Below are 21,219 nucleotides of genomic sequence, written 5' to 3'. Positions count from 1 at the left end.
ATGCAGGCAACTAAAGCGCTGCTGAAGCTTCTGCAGGACACGAAACTATACGAGCGGCTTTACTGTGGCCACCGTCTAATGTTCATAAGCAGTAATTATTTCTCTTATTATTATCATCATCATCCATCCCTGTACTTTCACTCCCCTTCCCTCTTCCCCAGTGCAGAGCAGCAGACTAGAGCGCACTAGCTCAGGTTGACCTCTCTGTCTTTCCTATCAATAAACAAGTCTTTCCTGTCTGTCCTCTTTCTCTTGTACCAATAAACAATGAAATGGTCCGGTGTGCACACTGTCAAAATCCACAACCTCACTGCAAGCTGGTGTGAAACATTTGGGGCAGCGTTACCACTTTTGCATCTTTTATTTATAGCTTACCAAGCCTCCTTGACCTTTTGCTAAAGTTAATGTTCAAAAACATGGCGGCCGTGACATTTTTCCGGTGCCACTGACACACAAGAACATGGCCTTCGAAGGTTAGTCTCCTTTACTATGAGGGGGCCGTGTCTAAGGGGAGGGGGGGGGGGGGTTGCGTGGTGGGCACTTCCTGCTGCAGCAGTGTAATTTATTAATACAGCTTAACCTAATATTTCTCTTTATTGTCCGTTTACGGTGACAATGCAATGGGGGAGAGGGTCTTTTACTTTTCTTTGCATAAGCATAGCAGCTACTCTCTGCCTAAGGATGTTTTCTTTCCCACCTTTTATGCGTTTACACGTGTTTTGCCATGCATTCTTGTTCACTTTTCAACAGCAAGGCCACTGTGCTGGACCAAGTGTTCGGGCCTGCCTGGCTTATGTACGGCCACTCCTTTGCCATGGAAAGCGAGCATGACCAGGCCATGGCAGCTTACTTCAAGGCACTTCAGCTGATAAAAGGGTAAGAGCTGCCGTCATTTTTCTTAGCATCTTTGTGCTCTACAGACAGCTTTTGCGCGCCGAGCTTCGAAGTCTCCATCGTGGCCCTCTCTCTGTCCTTACCTTTGACTTTCTATGAGAATTCCTATGACGATCGTGTCTTGCTCTGCATCTGAAATTTTGAGATTAGGACTCTTTACTTCAACTGTTACTTTTGGATCGCACTGTACATATCAGAGCACTTGCATGCAAACCTTGTTGCTAAGCAACCCACTTTAAACAATTTAAAATACTTTCCATAGCTTAAACTTTTTGTCAGGCAAGTGTCTGGAGGTTCATTTCTTACCTCTGTGTGTGTGAACTGTTAGAACTCGTGGCTGCCTAAGTGGTCATGGCATTCTGCACCCAAGGACAGTCTGGTTTGAATCCTGGTGGCAACGGTTGCGTTCCAGTGTGACCGAAAGGCAAAATTGCTTGTGTGCTTAGATTTAGCTGCACATTAAAAAACCTTTACAGTGTACACGGCTTATAACGTAAGTTGCCGGAGTCGTGAATATCTGCACTATAAGCAGTACTGCACTATAACCAAAACGATTTTCAAGCCCTGCACGTATGCAAAACATGTAGACCAAGCAGCCGTGCATATCCGAGAATCAAAGCGTGCGACTGGGAGTTTTGCATCCGTTTAAATTTACGAACATTGAAAGGTTAATGTCCAAGTACCCACGATCTTCGCATGAAGCAGGCAAAATTAAAAAAAAGATGTTTCAGTTTCGCCCGAAAGGCGAAGCATCAATTGCGATAGCAAATTAGTAGAGAGCTATAAGGAGTAGGGACAGTAGTTTTATAGGCTGCATAAACTTGACACATTCGCTTACTAACTGAATTAACAAGCGTGGTGTCAACGCGCACAAGCAAACATGAATCGACTCGATGACCGCAGACAACCACTGTCAAAACGCGGCCGCCGTAGTGAGCTGAAGGTTTGTGCGGTCTATTGCTTTAACGGAAACTGAGTGGCGTAAGCACAGCGCATACAAAGGTCAGAGCCGTGTGGAGATTGCTTGCAAGATACGGTGCGCGTGACCACCAACAGCTGGCACAGGCGCGAACGCATTTGTTGGCAGAGTAGAAGCCGCTCCCCTCCCTCCCTCCCTCCCGCGCTGCCTTCCCACTTTGCTCCGTTCGCGTGGGAGGTTGCGTCGCCAGTTCTCCTTGAGCCCGGTTGCAAGATACGCATTTGGTGCCGCAGCACAGCGTCGTCCCCCTTCCCTCCCTCCCATACCCCCACGGCCTTTCGCGCAATGGAAGTCACGTCTGCTCTCCGTTGTGCGTTCGCTCTCCGTGAAGGCGCGCTCGCACACACGGCGCGCGGCGACGATTTTATCGCCCTTGGATTCTCCACGTCTCATGCTCCTCCTCCGCATCGCCCTCGTTGATCTCCTCTCCCATCGGTGGGCGCACCTCGTTGAGAAGCGTGCTCGCTACCGCCCTTGTCGGCGAGATTTTCCCGTGGAAGCCACATTATAACCATTATTTCGTCTCACGAAGCTGCACTGTAAGCGGTATGCGTATACATGGAGTGCTATGGCACAATTAACGGGAGTCTGAAAAGACCGTACTATATCCGGTCCTGCACTATAAGCGGTTACGTTATAAGTGGTCTATACTGTATAAGATAATCTCAAAATCTTTACAGTGGATGTCTGTTAATTCAACTTGGGTAATTCAATTTAAGTCAATCCTGTTTGAAGGTCCCAGTCAGTGCCCATACATCTTTATCAGCTAAGACTTTTGTTATTGCGATCGTGAAATTCACCTTGGCTGGATAATTAGAACATAACTGGTGGGCGCGCATGCATCTGACCCCAGTGATTGCCCCGATAGTTTCGGTCGGCAGCGCTATGGTGCAATGAACACATCAAAGGCCGCTGAGGATGTCAAATTTTCAGCTGGCCTGTGGCAGTTTTAAGTGAAAACTATGGGTGTGCGATTATCAAATTTTCAATTTCGAAGCGATTTGGAAAAATGAAAACCAAGTGCGAAATGAATGCAATATTATAAAAATATGTTTCAAATACAAATACCATTGGTTTTGCAAAAATGCAGTTTTTTTTCACCAACCAAAGGTACAAGAAAAATAGGCCAGTTTATTGGACAGCAAATACATGATGTACCGGAAAGTTATGCTTTGAGGTCAACAAAATTCTCTAGTGCAACAGTTCTGCTTGACAGTGTCATAACTGCAGTTATTTAATGTTGTCATGAAGGAAGGATAGCTGCTTGACGTGTTCGGGGGGCAGCGGCACCCTCCTGCCTGTCATTATTCCTTCAGATACTGAAAAGAGCACCTAACTGGACACATTAGTCTCTGTTATCGGCCGGTATCTCTTCGCAAGTCGAGCCAACAGTGGGCACCATGCTTATAGTACCACCAATCACACGGTTCTTCTTTTTGGCCCAAAATTTCATCATGCACATGTCTTTCAACTTGGCCTTGTGGCAGTGAAAATTGCTGCCACAAGCAAATTAAAATTGCTGCTGGTTAATGAGCTTATCAAAATCTATTTACAGTGCTTACATGGAAGGAACTTCTTCAGGAGTTCTCGTTGTTGAGCACGTCTGGGTTCCTTGGTGTTGAAATTTTCCTTGCTTCTTCTAAAGCCAGGTCTTTAGCCCAATTTGTCTTTGAATCATCCTGATGATACTCAACTACCTTAGAGTGGAGGTCTAAATACATTGCCAAGCTTGCTACATGGTGAGATTTGTAGTTTGGAAATTGTGTTTCTAGGCGCGTAGCCAGATTAGTAGCACACAGAGAGATTCCCAACTGGTGGTTGGGGTGGTGCAAATGCATGAAGAGGCTGTACAGTGTGTGTACTTGATCTGATAGTGTCGGGTAGCCACACAAGCACCAGCAGTGGCCCCGTGACAGTGCCTCCTTTTTATTTTGATATGCTTCACTGCAATATGTTCTGTATGCTTCGCCGCATAACATGGCTGTACTGCAGCGAAGCTGACTTCAAATTGCAGCAACTAATGTCTTAGTAGGTGAAGCAGTGCCATATTTTGTACGTATTACCCGCACTGAGAATTTTAAAAATTTAACGGTAAAGGTGGGGTGCGGGTTGTATGCGAGTTTCGCCTTGAGATATGACCTCACGTCAGCGCAAATTTCACCTCAGAATGTCGTTTCACGGCAGAACGGACACTGTAAAGTCAGATTAAAAGCAAAAGTTGTGCAGCCATAAAGTCGCGCCTCAAGGCGAGATTCTCGTATAACTCGCAAAAATTATTCCAATTATTTCGGGGGCTTCCAATTATTCGGTATTTCAGGCAAAAGACCTCTCCCTGTTTGCAAACAGCGTGATGTCACTGGGGGGGCCCCTCCCCTTTGCCACGCCTCTGAAGCGGGCATTGGTTGGCAAAAAACATTCATGCGACCTGTCCTCTCTGAATAAGAGCGCTGCTTGTATATCAACTGCCGCGATTGGAAGTCCGGCATATTGCTATTTTTTGAAGTGACAGCATTTACAAACTGTGCTTAAGAAGTATAATCATCCCCGTTTTACCGGTACAACAACGTAGCGTTGTTGCCGAGTGCATGGTTCCGGTAAGTCAGCGTGTGGTGATTTCGTAAAAGTGCGTCTCTTCCGTAGGTCAAACATCCACAACAATGTATTACTCCTCGAAAACGAACATTTTATCACAGATGATGACAAATTTGTATTGCATTGTCGTGATTGCACTGTTTTCCGCCCCATTTACACTGTAGCTTTAAACAATATACAAGATGAACTTCGTCTACAACTACACCGCGGCTCAGCGTAACTTATTACCCTGCTTTGGGTAATAAGTTAGGGTTGTCCACCTAGGGTAAGATACCCTAGCTGGACAAAATTAATCTTGATCCTTTCATTACACTGACCCCCATAAGCCGCTATGCAGCTTAGGGATGTTAAATGCCATAGTTTAATTTTAATTATTAGTCTCGGTCATGTGAATGTACAAAGCAAAATTTTACATAAGTACATAATCCGTTGCGCGGTAACTTCGCTTTGTCTGCTGTCTCCTTTGCTGCTCTAAACTTTATCAAGACCCAACTTTTGCATGTTTATGTGCATCATCACGGCATTAAGTTCGTGCCATGAAGATGAATACACCAATAACGAAAAAGAAAAAAAAGAAAATTCAATTTCACTTAAGACCCGTGAGATCTGCGTTAAATCACGATAATTTCAGTGGTTTGACTTTTGGGCATTCCCCGTGGTTAAATGTAGACACGCAGCTTCGGCAGTGGTCAAAACATCGTAGGAGCTCATTTGTAGTCATAGTACCTTTCAGTCGATAAATTATGCTCAAACGAAGGTATTATTTTTTCATATGTTTTTTTCTGCACACAGCGCAGATGGCCCCAAAATACATGCGCTCACTAATAATTGCATTCTCATCTGTTCAATAATTACGGGTCCTGAAGTTCTATCGGCGCCTGATCGCTACGACTGGTTTTATTACATGCAACACACGTCCACAGTCTCGTAAGCGAGATGTATTGCTAATTGCGTAGTACACCACGCACACACACACACTCACTCACACACTCACTCACTCACTCTCTCTGTGGTAATGTGGTCTGTTTCCCTACGCAAAGGTAAGCCGATATCGTCGCTGTTCTCGCTGCACACTTTACCATAACAGATGTGGCACACTTCCATGGAAAAGCCAATATTCTTCATTGCACAATCCATCGCAGACCACCACCATGTGGTTCATGTTGGCAAGTAGAAAAGGCCAGTGTCGCCGCATTTTCATCATGCAGTTTACCACACGCCGATGTTCTCATACACACATTACTGATAATCTGGCTGGCAAGAGAATTGTGGAGGTTCATGTAAAAATAAAGAATAAATAAAGTAAATAAAAACACGCGTCCACGTGGCACCCACCTACACCAACTACTGCGCGACAGCACCACGCAGAAAGCCGGCGGCGGCTGTGTTTTGCCAACCAGGGTCACCGGTGAAGTGTGACGTACCCCAGGAGAGGTCTATTCCCGCCGAGTCTGAATAATTCGTCGGCGACTCTATATCGCCTTATAATTAGTGTGGATGCCTAAGTTGTTTTTCTCATGACTGCCTTATAATCGAATACGGTGAGTAAGTGCGGCTCCCCCTTAACATTGGTACTATAGGTAGCTCTTACTGTTTTTATAATGTATAGCCCTTTCCTAAATGGCCTTTACTGTAGGCTTGTAGTCGCTTCTTTTTGCAACACATTATCAATAGAAATTGTGAGATTGTTACGTCATTAATAGTGCATGATGTGTAATATTCTTGTGCACTTCTCCACCACCAGGTGCCACCTCCCGTTCCTGTACATTGGGCTTGAGTATGGCCTGACCAACAACACGAAACTGGCAGAGCGCTTTTTTAGCCAGGCACTGGCAATCGCGCCCAACGATCCATTTGTACTCCATGAAATGGGTGTGGTGGCCTTCCAGAATCAAGAGTATGTTGTCTTGCATTCCTTCTATATTCAGAATACTGCTCGAATGCTGCTACCCACCATGGTTATGGTGTTGGGCTGCTAAGCACGAGGTCGCGGGATCAAATCCCGGCCACGGTGGCCGCATTTTGATGGGGGCGAAATGTGTTACGGCGTACCCCCCGCTACGGCATGCCTCATAATCAGATCGTGGTTTTGGCACGCAAAACCCCGTAATTAAATTTTTTTGTGAATGCTGCGGCGCAACTCCCAGAACAATGGCATGTGAAATTCATATTTACTCGGTTATAATGTGCTCCCAATTTTCACAACCAAAAATGAAAACTGCAGTGTCTTCAGCTTATACTAGTTTGATTTTCACACTTCAGGAAATTATAAATGCAGTTGTTCACTCACCAGTTTTTTATAGTAAGAGATAGTAATGGTGATTTTTTTTCTGACCTTGCAAAAGAGAATTTGTCATGTCCAAGCTAAAGTGGAACGAGCAGCACTTACTGTTGCTATCAAAGGCCTTTCTATCGCTATCAGCAGCCCTGAGAACCATCTCTTTTTTTCCTTCTATGGCATTTGAGATACTGCATTTATTAAACACTTTGCTGATCTTGTGGTGGGCACAAAGCTACTTTAGCTACTTCTCCGTCGTGTACGCTACCCCCGCGTGCTTGCTGGGCCAGCATGCTGCCACCATATTTTCCCTTCTTTTTTTTTTTCCTTACGTTCCTTGTTTGTTAGCTCGTTCGGTGTCTCCTCTGCATCACCTTCCTCACTCTCCCCTTGGCTGGTGCACCCTGTCGAAAAGCGCACTCTCTGCCTCACTTGTCTTCGGGATTTTCCAGCAACCACTTTGTAACCAGTATTTCACCTCACGTGGCTCCACTGTAAGCAGTATGCGTGTACATTGAGTTCTATGGGAAGATAAGCAGGAGTCACAAATGACCTCAATATATCCGGTCCTGCACTGTAAGTGGTTACATTATAACTTGTAAGTGGTCTGAGCTAATCAATCTGGAAACATCACATTATGGACATGCTCCAAGTTGCTCTGAGACATTGCACCCAATCGGTTAAATCGATCAGTAGATTATTAACTGGAAACATCAATGTATGGACATGCTCTTTGTTCATCTGAGACCCAATCATTTACTGGAAACAACACACTCTGTGTCGCTTTGAGACACTAAACGCAATAAATCGATCAGTCAATTGCTGGAAACATTGCCTAGTAGGAGTCTTCACCTATGCTTACAAGCAGCCTGTTGGTGCTCACTTTGTGCAGGTACCCGAGTGCCAAGCGACACTTCGAGAATGCACTGAGTTTGCTTCAAGCGAATGACCATGGTGTCCTTCCTGAGAAATGGGAGCCCCTTCTGAACAACCTTGGGCACACCTGCCGAAAGTTGAGGTACTGCTGCCATCTTTTTCACATCCATATCCCCTTCAGGCGCCAAATAATTTGGTCCATTCTAAATATAGTTTCATTACTTTCGTCACAATCATCAAAAGCGTACAGCTGCAACGCCTATAAATTTTCCAGTGAGTTTTGTCAAGTTTACAGAACAAGGACTTCACGTGAGAACTCTGCAGGAACGTCAGATATGAGAACATCAAGTATTTCATGCGCAGCTTACATGAAAGCATCTATCCAACCACTAGAAAAATATGCCTGATAGTGCGAAATTCAGTGGCAATTTAGCAGTAAATTCGAGACAGATGCGTTAGGGGCATTATGTCGCACCTCTTTGATGTCCCGGATCTATGATTTAAACCGCATTCACAACATTGCAAAGTAATCAAAGCTCACTCGACACACGTCTTGCTTCTTCGAGCAGCGATGTGCAACTGACGGTCTGCATGCAGACCACCGTTAGTTATACAATATATATTTGTGTGTGTATATATATACTGTAATTATTCAAATCTAGGCCGATAGTTTTTTAAAAATAATCATATACGAAACTCTAGGGTCGGCTTAGATTCGAGGATTTTGAAAAACGAGACAGTTTTTAACGAACTGATAAATATGGTGCATAGTTAGCGCCATCTAGAAAAGTCAGTATCGCAGCCACTACTAGCCGTGCTAGTAGCCAACTGAAGTACACGAGCGATGTCGCCATTTTGACCTGTGTCGTATCGGTAGTATCGGCGCGCGCCGTGGCGTTATTGTAATGGCACCAAACAGGTGATGCCACTATGGTGCCGCTTTCCAACAGTTGTGCTAGCTGTAGAGGCATCGTCTGACGTTCAAGCCGGGCGGGACTTGGGCATCGATGATAAAAACGTCGGTTGTTGGAAGAGGCAACGGGAGAAGCTTTTTGCATGCATCGCAAGGAGGATGACATTTACCCAGGAACTTTGATCGTGCGCTCCTTCAAAAAGTGCAGCATCTCTAATGCGCTTGATGGTACTGAATATAGTGCACTGTTTGAAAATGGCAGTGATAAGGATGATAGCGATAACGCTAGCAGCGATGATGACGTAGAATAAGCTCGGCATGTTCATATTCAATAAATGCTGTTTTCATTTTGTGAACCCGGTCCTTGCTTTTTTGTTCAGCCTACATTCGAGGTGAGTTTTTTTTTTTTTTCGGGCTTCGGACTTTGGGGGGGTCGGCTTAGAATCGGAGTCGACCTAGATTCAAGTAAATACGGTGTATACCATATATGCTCAGTTAAACCTCGATATAACAAAGTATTGAACTTTTTATAACTTCTTGTCCATAGAACACCACGCATTTGGAACCTCAATATAATGAAGTGTTTTTAGACATGATTTCAATGTAATGAAATTTTACTGCCATTGCAAAGGAACACTGAGACAATAAATGGAAACTTCCGCGCACGTAGATGGTCAATGGTTGAATTACAAGCTGCTCTCAAATCGCGTGTCACATGACCAAGAGTGGCTGTTCTAGTGGAGCAATGTCTTGTTCCGTATAAAGTCCAAGTGCAATAAGATCCCATCGTGCCCCACATGCTGTATGCTTTGGGTACGAGTGTAAGTGTGGGAGGGTGAGCTGAGAAGGATGATGGTTTGATGAATGCTGTCTTCCTGCGCGAGCAGGAGGAACGAGGAAGAGCAGAGGGAGCTTGCGGTAACGCAATCAAGCGCGCGCGAGGGGGGGGGGGGGGCAGGTTGGTGTGCCCCTCTTTTTCTAGTGCTGCTTTGACTGCGCAAGGCTGTCAGTGCAACTTAGCACGTACACATCCTGCACGCCCTGTTTTAGATACGCCGTACTTTTGTACATATAACCCTCACCAAAATTTCAAAAATATTTAACAGTAATGTCGAGGTGCAGGTTATATGCGAATTTTGCCTTGAAGTCTGACTTCAGGCAGCGTGCTCTGCGCTGCCGCGAAGCCACACCTCAAGGCAAGGTTCTCTGTCATTCAAAGTTTCGTATCCCCTAGGGAATCCCACCAACTCCCCACTCCTGTATGTTCAAGCTCCCTTCTCCCCTCCTTCATGTTCGCCCATTCTCCTACCGTTTACGGGTTGCCGTTTGCATTTAATAGTTAGCAAATTGCGCACGCGGCACCGGCAAACTCATAATACATCACCCATTCCCGCGGCACTCACTCGGTCCGCGTGAAGTGCTTCGCAATGCGGTGGTGTGCCAAATCACTGAGGGATTTCCTGTTTGGTCACGTTTGCTCCATCATGGTTGCCCATGTGAGGGCTGCCACGTCCGTGCAACCTCCCTATCTTGCAGCGAAATGGCTGGCTGGCTGGCTAACACATTCATTTTGTCTGTGTCTGCCGTGCTGTAGCTACCGTGAAGCTCCATTTTATTGAAAGTAACGGTGCTAACCTTGCTGAACACAAAGTTAGGAGCGCATATTTGTTTAGCTTGATTGTTCCAAACACATCTGCATAGTTTGAACCTGGTCAAGTGCTTTCACTACAGTTAAACTTCCACCTGAGTGCTCGCTGACACTTGAGCTCATTCTTTTGGCAAACTTTGGCTCACAAAGACTGAAACAAAGTCGCAGAATTGCGCCCGGAACCAGCGTCCACTTCCCACAAGGAATCAGTTCTTTGTTATCAACAATAACATGCTAGTCTACTTCGAAATATAGTTCTACTCTAAATGACATTCACACAATTTCAACTTATCTGTGAGACGTTTTGAGCATGTGTTCCCATTCTTAAAGCTTTCCAATGTGGTGGTGACATACCACCATCGTCACTGTGCACCTGGCCACAGGTACAACTGAGTACTAAACAGGACTGCATGAGAAGCTTTTTGCTGTTATGACACAAAGAAATGCTTCCACGCGAAGCTTTTCACTGCAAAAAATCTCCATGCATCACATGACACCAACAACACGACAACGATAGTAGTGGACGAAACAGCACCACCGTAATAAATCCTGAAGTGAAAGCAGAAGCAAAGCCAGAAGTGCATTAGGGAGGAAAGACGTGATCTCAGTGCCACTAGTTCATGCGACCGTCACTTTGACTACCTCTCGAGCGGAGCTGTAAAACTGAAGTATGTCTAAGAACATTGGCTCTTGCAGACGTGCGTCGGCATTGTAGACACAGTTCACTCTTGCTATAGGAGGGGTAGAAGGGAGACGGGAGAGAGGCACGCAAGGCTGGCAATGCGGAGAAGGTGCACAATCTTTTTTTCTTTTTCACGATTTAGGGTACCTTTTCCTTTAAGCGCAGACGCTGTAGGGATAAGGGCAGTTCCAACGGCGCCTTGGCACGCCACGCACCACGGCTGCCGCACACCTGCCCATCAACCGTGGTCCGGTACAAGCTCAAGGAAACAGTGGAGAACAGCCATGTGTACACTCTGAAAGCATTTATTACGCTTGCAACTAACACTTCAAGATGGCCAGTTAACTATAGTCTACATCACTGAAACACTGAGGTTTCCCTCGAAAATAGTACAATAGAATCTTGTTAATTTGAACTTCAAAGAGACCGAAAATTTATTAGAATAAAATGGAGCTCAGTGCAAGGAGAGCCCCTTTTAAATATGGCACCCGATCAATAGTGCGGAACAATGCACAAAACCAAAACTGCCACTGGGCTCGCATTGAAAAAGTCCCATCTTTTCTCGATGAGCACACGAAGACATGTTTCGGAAGAAGCCTAGGTTTCATATAAAGTAGAAGTTCGATAAGATTGCGCTTCGCTGTGGGTGCGAGGGAAAACATGTGAGGGTGAGCTAAGAAGGACTGGCTTGATGCGTGCCAATGCCAGCAGTCCTGTGATTTGATCCACACCTTCATTGAAGGTGTGTTTAAAGCTAGCATTTATCCTTTTTTTTTAACTGTGTCTGAAATTAGGGTTGTTTTAATTAAACACAGGAAGTACAACAGAGCCCTGGAGTATCACCAGCAGGCCCTGGTCCTGTATCCAAAAAATGCCTCAACGCTTTCCGCCATTGGGTTTGTCCACAGCCTAATGCGGAACTGGTCTCATGCAGTCGACTACTTTCACAAGGTATGGTATTGTGTTGGCACACGCTGAGAACGGCAGGAACTGGTCTCTTTGATGTCACACGTTACTACAACTGGAGCATACGGAACATAAGGACCACAAAATTGGAGGTTAACGAAGTTTTGGAAGAACTTAAGAAACGCGCAGCAAACAATGGAACAAGAAATGGCAGGTGTAATGTTAAGAGGTGGGAATACAGCAGAGTGGATTGGAGAGTAAACAGGGATTAGCCGATATTCTAGTTGGCATTAAGAGGAAGAACTAAAGCTGTGGAATGCCACAACAAAGCATGTAATAATACCGCGTAATAATAAAGCCATGGAAGCAGATAACTGGTGGACCATTAGAGTTACAAAATGAGTGCCAAGAGCAAGGAAGCGCAGTCGAGGACGCCAGAGAATTAGGTGTGGTGATGAAATTGGGAAATTTGCAAGCATAACTTGGAGTCAGCTTGCACAAGACAGGAGTAATTGGAGATTGTTAGGAGAGGCCTTCGTCCTGCAGTAAACAAAATTGGCTGATGTGATGATTTTTATTGTAATTATTGAAATATTTATTGTACACAGTTTACAGGCTTTTGTAGGGCATTTAATAATGAGGTTTCTATCTCAGATTAAAAGATTATAAAATACAGAATGGAATACACTTTATAAATGCAAACACATTCCATAATCAAATTTCATCCGATAGAATGGAAAATAGCAGCATCATTAGGCAGTGAGCAACAAATTCAAGCAGGAGAAAAGCAATAAAGTAAGAATTTCTTTTTTTTTTACATTTCTTTGTTTTCAGGCCTTAGGTCTGCAGAGGGATGATGCATTCTCAACCACGATGCTCTCTCAAGCGATAGAGCAGCAGATGAACGAGCTACAGCCTTGCAAAGGTATGCAAATGAAGCTTCCTGATGTTTTCTTCCAGTTTATATAGAAGTGGTCTACCCAGCCCTCACCATTTTCATTGAGGGCGTAAGGAAAGCAAGTGTGCCAGGGGACGCGCAGCCTGCATGCCACCATACTTGGCGGCTCTCCAGTGAGCGAGCTCAGTACACAGCCAATACCCAGTTGTTAAAGTGGCTTGAAACGCCTTTTCTTGAAACCTGAGCAACACGCTGGTCAAGTGGGATGCCTCTCAAGGAATAGTACGTTCCCCAAGAAATTCTCGACAGAAATCTAATATGACCGTAAATATTAAGCTTAGAACCACTGAAAGTTGAGTGTGCAGACACATGCGAGAAGGAGGTTTGTGTGGTCCGTTTCCCTCTTGTATCTGTGTTTGCACGCCAAACTTTTTTCTAACATGTTAAGAGCGCCATGTTTACTTTGCCCAGTCCCCCTTTAACTCATGAGTTCCTCTGAGCGGAGCTGACAGTAGTGCCCTGCGAATGCGCTCCTTTCATACTTTTTCGTCTTTCTTTAGTGCACTTTTGGTAACCCTTCAAGGTCGGCATCTGACAGAGTGGCCAGAGAGGGACAAAGGAGCATTGACAGAAGATTAGAGGGGTGGGGGAGGGGCACGGAACGGGAGCGATTTATGGTCGTGAACAGACAGCCACCTGGCATCTATGGGCTGTTGTGTTGGCCATGATGTCATTGACGGTGGCAAAAGGAAAGGAACCTCGAAAGTCACAGGAGAGAGCACGCACTCTACTGCGTAATGCAAAATTGGGGGCTTTCTGATGCATGGCAGCAGAGTAATATTTGCAGTGGTGGTCCAACTGTGCCATTCGCGCCATTTTGCTACAATTCTACTTGTCTGCGCCTTGCTGCGCCCACCAAAGTGCAACTTGCGCCAAAGCGCCACCTTTGCCTTCGACCCTACGCGGACATCGCAGTAGCGGGGCCGATCCCTCCGCAAAGCATTCCAAGCATCGGCGACGCGAACTTCACGACCAAGCTTCGCGCACGGAATCCTTGATTGGACATGCAGTTAAGCCTTTAAGCACTCGATGTTTCGGAATTCGTGACTAAGCACATCGATCGTCGACTCCTTGAGCCCGCGGCTAGCTATAGCATTTTGCGCATCGGCACTTAGGACTGCGCTACTAAACACATCGAACGTCGACTCCTCGAGCCCGCAACTAGGCATTTCGCACATTGGCACTTGGGACTGCGGGACTAAGCACATCGAGCTTCGACTCTTCGGGCCTGCGGCTAGGCATTTCGCGCATCGGGACTTAAGACTGTGTGACTAAGCGCGTAGAGCGTCGACTCCTCGGGCCCGCGGCTGGGCATTTCACGCATCGGCACTTGGGAATGCGCGACTAAGCACATCGAGCGTCCACTCCATTGGCATTGTTGTTGCACAAAATTTTTTTTCTGCATTTATAGTCGCTTTTGTATCATGTCTGATTGCATAAAACTATTCTTAGTAGTCTACAAGTGCTATTTACATAGGCAAATAAAGTCTGTTTGCAACGTTTTCTGCCCTGGGCACGCGAGCTAAATGGCTTTTTTCCTTCTTCAAAAATTGCTCCAATTCTTAAACTGGCTGGACCACCACTGATATTTGACACGCGTTTGTGGTAGCATTGTCTACAGAACATGAATGTGTTTTTACTGTGTTCAAGTGCTGCAGTGCCCTTAACGTAACGTGAACTAGTTTTTTTGAAGTCTCTTTGTGATCGTCTTGACGTGTACCATAAGTGAAAATGTTTGCACGTGTACTTGCACTTCGCCAGTGTAATGGGTGGCCCATTATATTGGCACTAGCAATCTCTCTGGTGGTACATTCAGCCGGTCGTTTTCGAGCACTCCAGAGCAATCTGGCAGCATGCGTTACTAATCAAGTGTTCGCAATACATTCAGCTTATTCTTTCAAAGCACCGCGCTCCAAGATTAGAGCGCTCGTAAGTTCTGTCACCTTTAACCTTCCAAGTGTGACCAAGATCTGGCTGAGTTCCAGTCACGTGGCTCTTGCAGTTTCCGTTGTTGCTGTGGTGTCTGCCTTGACAGTAGGTGGCGGGTGCTTTAGCGCGCCTTGTTTGTTTAAAACGGAAGAAAAGCTGACATGTTTCCTTTTCCGGCCTCCGATTGCTCTGGCGAGTGGCTCCATGTTTAGCTTGACCACTTTCTCTGGCTCCGAGCTACAGCGGGTCTGCATGGTTGCAGTCAGTCGGAAGGCTGTAGGAACCAGCCAAATGTACCACGAGTTTGACATTATATGACAATCATTTCTGGGCCGTGGGAGAAGGTGTGTGTAGCATCTAAAAGTCTAAGAGGAACTTGTTGAAGGTGTGCTTTTGCCTATCCATCCTTTTGTCATGGGGATGTTTACAGATTCTCCTTAATGCATAATTTTGGTGCCACAGGTGTGCCTGAAGTACTACCCGAGTACTGTTCAAGCGACAGCCTGCGAAGCTCTGCACTGGACATGGATGTGACAAATACTTCTTGTCAGTCTCAGGATTACGACATTGACAGCACAAACTAGGAGGAATGGTTGTTGACATCTGTACATAAATCTAATACATTTGACTGTGCTTCATTCAGTCAAGTTATACTTTTTATTTTTGCTGACCCCCAAAAAAGCGTCATAGACCTTGATTGGTGGACTTCTGTCCCAAAACACTAGTCATGATGCGTCAAAGTGCATTAAGCATCCTGAGTGCATAACACATTGAAATGTGGAGTGTAATTAGCCTGTATACAATGAAAACCTAGCTTACTTTGTACAATTCTGCATTGACAAAACTGTTTCGATTCCTGAACGGTGGAAGCTGCTTCATTCCAGTGCGGACAAAACGCAAAAGCACTCGTGTGCCATGCTGTTGGGGCACATAAGAAACCCGGGGCAGCCAGAGTGAATGGAGAGCCCTTCACTACGTGATCGCTCATAACCTGCTTTGCAGGTTTGAGATAAAAGCCACACAATTTTTAATGAGAAGCATTCCTGTCCAGGTCAAACCAGTTTTTGTGGTGTTTCTGGCCCTATTTGTGGGCTAATTTTGAAGATAGTGTTGTCTTAAATGAGCAGCCAGTACAAAGAAAGAAACCACAATTTAGATAGTCATGGTACCTGACTTCTTCACAAATTAAGTTAAGAGCTGTGTGCCTCAAAACAATGGGTACAATTGCATAATTAGCCATGAAATCATTGCCTGCCTCTTGAGAAGCGGCTTTGGTTCAAAGGTCAGGCACCCCTTGCACTTTGAGGTCGCACTTCCAAAGTGTGAGGGTCCGCTCGAGTGCGGTCCTGCTCTCTCGGGTTGCTTGCAGAACACTAGCAATGCACGTTGTGCACGGCACGCCTTAGGCGCCTACAAATTATTAGACACACGCATACTCTTGCCACTGGGTATGTGCCCATACATATACACATATTGTTACGTGCCATTTCCTTGGAGTAACGAAAGGCAATATACGTATATATGTAAAGTACATAGACAGACAGACCCATAAGATACACATGTTGCAAGAGCAACAACCTTCGCTGCAAAACACTTCTGTGGTTCATAACAACTATTCTCTGCCAAACCAAGTATGCATCACAGTACGTTGATGTCAACTCTAGTTGAGTCCACACAATAATTCTTTTTTGGTAAGAAGAAGCATTTAATCGCTTAGGGAAATTGCATGAGAGGAACGCAAGCATATGCCACGAGTGACTAAGAATATGTTTAAAAACTGGATTACTTACCTTATTACATGATTTTACTTTAAAAAATCTGACATTAAATACAATGGTTTCAACATTATTACCTCCTCTGCCACTTTCAGACTTTGCATTGATACATGGTGGCAGATAGTGCAAAATTAACGGGGACACAGGAAGAAGGAAGCACAAGTGGCAACTTCAACTGAACTTTAATGCAAAAAATTCTTGCATATAAATGTCTAGAAGGAAATAAATAAATCCACAGACAAATGTTATAACGTCGTGTTTCTTGCAAAAAGCACAATCCAAAACTGCTACGCACCCTCTGTATACCTCTATTCTTTTCTTGTAAGCGAAACAGATGGTGCATTCATACACACTAAATCATCATGCTGCATTTCCGCGGCCTCTACAATCAAGCGACAAGACTGGTTTCGGGTTACAATACATTATACAGGAGTTTATTTACTCTCATGTACTCTCATACCCACAGCGCCATTTAGGCATTAGAGTGGGGGGGGGAGTTACATACAGCAACGTAAACAGCTTATGGCATGCAATAAACAGCAGTATACTATACAATACAATAAAAAAAGCAAGGGAACAAAAGTGGTACATCAGGATATCAATATACAGCACGAACAACAAAAAACTTTTTAGGCAAAAATGGCATCATACAACTAAGTAACAAAGCACTATGTAATGATAGCGAACTCTACATTAACTATATACTGTAAAATAAAGAACAAAATTTCAAAGAGAAGTTGCAAAATGTTCATTATTAAGTATACCAACTATGGCAGCAGGCAGTCGAATCACCATTCTAAAATGGTTTTGGGGAAAAAGTGCTTTTGAAAAGCTTAGTTCTACAACTGTATTCCCTAACCTTGAGCTCGTGATCTGTTCGTCTGGATATTTAGTGCTGTTGAAGAATATACTTTTTGTTGTGTGTTCCAATTTGGACATAAAATATACAGTTAAACCTGGATATAACAAAATTGACAAATTCCTGAAAAACTTCGTTCTAAAGAGAATTTCATTATATGCAGGTTCGGCACGAAAATTAGAAAAATAAACGCTTCTCAACTTCTTGTACAATGTCTACCTTTGTATCTCGCTGCAGACGAATGTTCAGGAGCAGTTTTTGGATTAGTCGCCGACGGTATGAGCACTTGACAGTGTTAATAATTCCTTTATCAAGGGGCTGGATGAGCTGAAAACTGATTTCAATGTTGGAGAGCTCGAGCCCATTTACGTGGTGTGCAGTGCAATTCTCTATCAATAGACAAATCTGGCGTCCTTGCCTCTTGACGTCATTGTTGAACTCCATCAGCCATTCACTAAATATGTCGCGCGTAATCCAAGCTTTCGTGTGCACCACATATTTTACGGGCATCCTGTGGGTTCCTTTGACGCATCTAAGTCGGGCGCTTTTGCTGATGACCAGCGGGACTCGCTTGTCGCTTCCGTCTGAATTTACGCACAGTAAAATAGTCAAATGACGTTTGCTCTGCTTACCGCTGTGGTAGACGTCTCCTTTAATCGTAAGGGTACGGTTCGGAAGCAACTCATAGAAAAGCGCCGTTTCGTCAGCTTTGTATACATCCGACGCTTCGTAGCGCTCCAAAATACCTGGTAGCCCGTTAATGCGTTCTAAATCATCGCAGCCCAGGATGCAACCGTAATCCCTTGCTTTTTGCTGCAAAACAGCGCCACTGATGGATACGATGGGCCGGCTTGGCGGGCTAGGCCAGCTGCAGCAAACGGCGGATCAGGTTTGAATGAAGGGAGGGGGAAAGGTCACGCCCGCGACGAAACAATCGCTGGGTCGTGGGATGCAGGCCCACCTCGCACACGCTCGCACGTACGCACACGTGCGCTCGCAGTCCCCATGAATTCGAGTGCGCCAAGCGCGAGGCCGCCGCTTCATATTCCATCGCGGCGGAGAAGGTGTTCCGGTTCCTGCTCGGGCAAAAATGACAAAATTTGGGGTGAAATTTCTAGGTTGTTGGCGGGGAAAATTCGTTATTTCGAGGGGGTCTCCCACTGCCACTTCGTTACGTAGAGGTCTCAAATACATGTGCTTCTATGGATTAACGGCGGGGAATCGAAAAACTTTGTTATATCCAGGAATTCGTTATATGGAGGTTCGTTATAAGCAAGTTTAACTACATTGTGAAAAAGTTTCAAACGTAATGTCTGCCTTCTCTTTTCTAAAGTGTCCCATTTTAATGTTTGTTTTGCAGTAGTAATGCTAAGGTTTCTCTCATAGTTGCCGATTACGTACTGTGTTGGTATATTCTGAACTCTCTCAAGTTTATCTCAGTCGGTACATGTAGGAGGGTCCCATATGGTGCATTCATATTCTAAAATGGGTCTAATATAGCTTTTGTACAGTAGATCACAAGCCTTCTGGGGAAATAGTTTTGTATTGCGCCGTAGAAATCCTAACACTTTGCATGCCTTTGCTGTAATGAAATCAACCTGCCTGTGCCAACATGGACGGTGTGAGAAATGCACCTAAGTACACCAGCTTTTTTTCTTTGTATGTCCTTGTTTCACTGTACAGGCTGTGCGAGCGGCTCAGTCAGGGTACCCAGCCTGTTCTATCCCTTGTTCCGCTGGTTGTATAGTGCCATTTATTTCACGAGTATACAGTCATCATTAGGAATATTAGCACAAGTTACCGACAACATATGCGATAGGCAACATTTCAATGTTGCTGGGACCTGCATTCATCTGAACAGATTGTGTAATTTTTACTTGACAACCTTGGTAATGTTCTTACACAGACTCTTGCAAGTTAGTTACCACCACACAAAGCACAAATGAAGTATAGAACAGGCACTGGCTTGGTAGTACATGCACATAAAGAGAAAAATGCAGTGCACAGGAGCAGGAATTCGCATGGAAACTCTCCCTGAAAATTGACACACGTACTATTCTGTAAACTGCTACTCTTCTGGTGTATACATTATTTGAACTTAAAAAATAAGAATCATTTTCCTATTTGACAGCAGTCATCTTCAATGTTTCCTGAGCAATTATTACATATAGCGCTGCTTACTGTATCATTAGAATTCTTGTCCTATTTCAGGTATGTATGTGGGCACTGTTGGCTTGTGCAGACTTTAGTTCCGCGTGTGCACAAAAGAGTGTGTGCAAATGTCTACAGCCATCTACATCGGGAATTAAGGCATGAGCAGGCTAAGACAGGTACACAAGATATTTTTATTAGTAAAAGCAGCAACAGCAAGGAGTGAACTGCCACACAAAAAGTAAGCAAGTGTTACACGTTTAAACATGAATGCGAAAGCCTGCCAGCAGTGGAAGATGACGATGACGAACGCGCGAGCAGTGGCACGAGCGCTAGGGGCAGTGTGGGCACGCTGGTATGATCAGCGGTATCAGAGCCAACTGTGGGAGAAGGTGACAACGACGAACGTGCGAGCAGTGGCACGAGCGCATCTCTGACCACGGGACCAATGTGATCCGGCACGCACTAGGCACACCTTTAGTAAACCGCAACCGTGGAGCAGCCGTGGCTTCAGGGAAGCGTGCTCGTCTCGCACTGCGGAGGCCCGGGTTTGATTCCCACCCAGACCGAAATTTACCAAATTTTCTTTTGAAAGCAACTAATTTACTTTGTTTACAGGAACCTCCCTGAAAAATGTGACCTCAATCCGAGCATTTTTAGACGTGTTTTTACTCTTTGTGGCGTCGGCCATTTTTCGTCGTGGCAGTTTTCGCCAAGGCCACCGCCAACATAGACCCCTAAGGCTTTCGCCTTAATAAAGCCTCGCCTCATAATTTATTTTTATTTATTTATTTGATTTCATTACCTTCAATGCCCGAAAGCGTTACAGAAGGGAGTGGGAAAAAAATACATAATTGTTGCGATTGTTAGCGGCTAGTACATACAGTAATAATTGTCGACAGCGGATTTAAATGCAGAAACACTTGGAATTGTGACGATGGAGGTGGACAGGTGGTTCCATTCCATAATGACATAAAATGTTGAATACATGGGGTATTGTTACTACATGGGCAGCGGTTCAACTGTTCACCACACAGACACCACAAACATGGGGGACTGAACCTTCACAAAGAAAGGAAAATGGTGAAAAACTGATCACACACTTCATCACAGAAATGAACATGTATAGTACACTTGAATTCGTAGCAAGTAGAGAATTAAGAGAACACAATATGAAACCAACATGAATGGTATGACCTGGCACAATATCTCGATTGAGGAGGATCACTCTGACAGCAAAGAATTCACGAATCAAATAATAAACATGAGTGGCATAATGCACTTTAGATCCCTTGACTAAATAACACAAATATGTGAAAATGACAAATATCACAAAATTAAAAAAAAATTACATTGAATGAGATTCAATTCAAAACCACGACATGGATTATTAGGTACGCCGTAGTGGGGGATTCCGGAATAATTTTTTGCCACCTGAGGTTATCTTTAACGTGCACCGAATGCAAAATACGTGTTTTAAGTTCGAAGCACTTTAGGGGCCCGGGCTGTCAGCGTGTAATGTCGTGGTCACGCACAAAAACAGGGTCAAAACAAGTGCAGAGAATTGATCAAAACTGGTTCAAAATTAACCAACATGATTCAGAATAATGTAAAAGATAGGAAAAATCAAGCATTAAGCACATTAATTAGCAGAAACTCGTGAAAATCAGGAAATTCTTGTAATGTGATCTCATGTCGTCGTTCTCACGTGCAGCAAAGGCTTTGGCTCCATGTGCATGTTGGTTTGGCTGCATGAGTGTGGCGGTTTTCCACCATTGT

At 44.7% G+C, this 21,219-nt stretch overlaps 1 protein-coding gene across 1 annotated transcript in view; it reads left to right on the top strand.

Moving 5' to 3' along the window:
• Window positions 1-15,288, top strand: part of LOC119455389 (cell division cycle protein 16 homolog) — a 46,748-nt gene extending 31,460 nt beyond the window's left edge. The window contains exons 12-17 of the mRNA XM_037716788.2: window positions 751-876; window positions 6,210-6,362; window positions 7,636-7,761; window positions 11,678-11,813; window positions 12,603-12,693; window positions 15,118-15,288. Of these exons, the coding sequence (XP_037572716.1) occupies window positions 751-876; window positions 6,210-6,362; window positions 7,636-7,761; window positions 11,678-11,813; window positions 12,603-12,693; window positions 15,118-15,239 (754 nt within the window). The 3' untranslated portion in view covers window positions 15,240-15,288. The remainder of the gene's footprint in view (window positions 1-750; window positions 877-6,209; window positions 6,363-7,635; window positions 7,762-11,677; window positions 11,814-12,602; window positions 12,694-15,117) is intronic.
• The last annotated feature ends 5,931 nt before the right edge of the window (window positions 15,289-21,219 follow it).

The sequence above is a fragment of the Dermacentor silvarum genome, chromosome 6 (assembly GCF_013339745.2).
Source record: "Dermacentor silvarum isolate Dsil-2018 chromosome 6, BIME_Dsil_1.4, whole genome shotgun sequence".
Taxonomy (NCBI): domain Eukaryota; kingdom Metazoa; phylum Arthropoda; class Arachnida; order Ixodida; family Ixodidae; genus Dermacentor; species Dermacentor silvarum.
The sequence above is the reverse complement of the archived record's forward strand: the minus strand, read 5'-3'. Positions and strand labels throughout refer to the sequence as shown.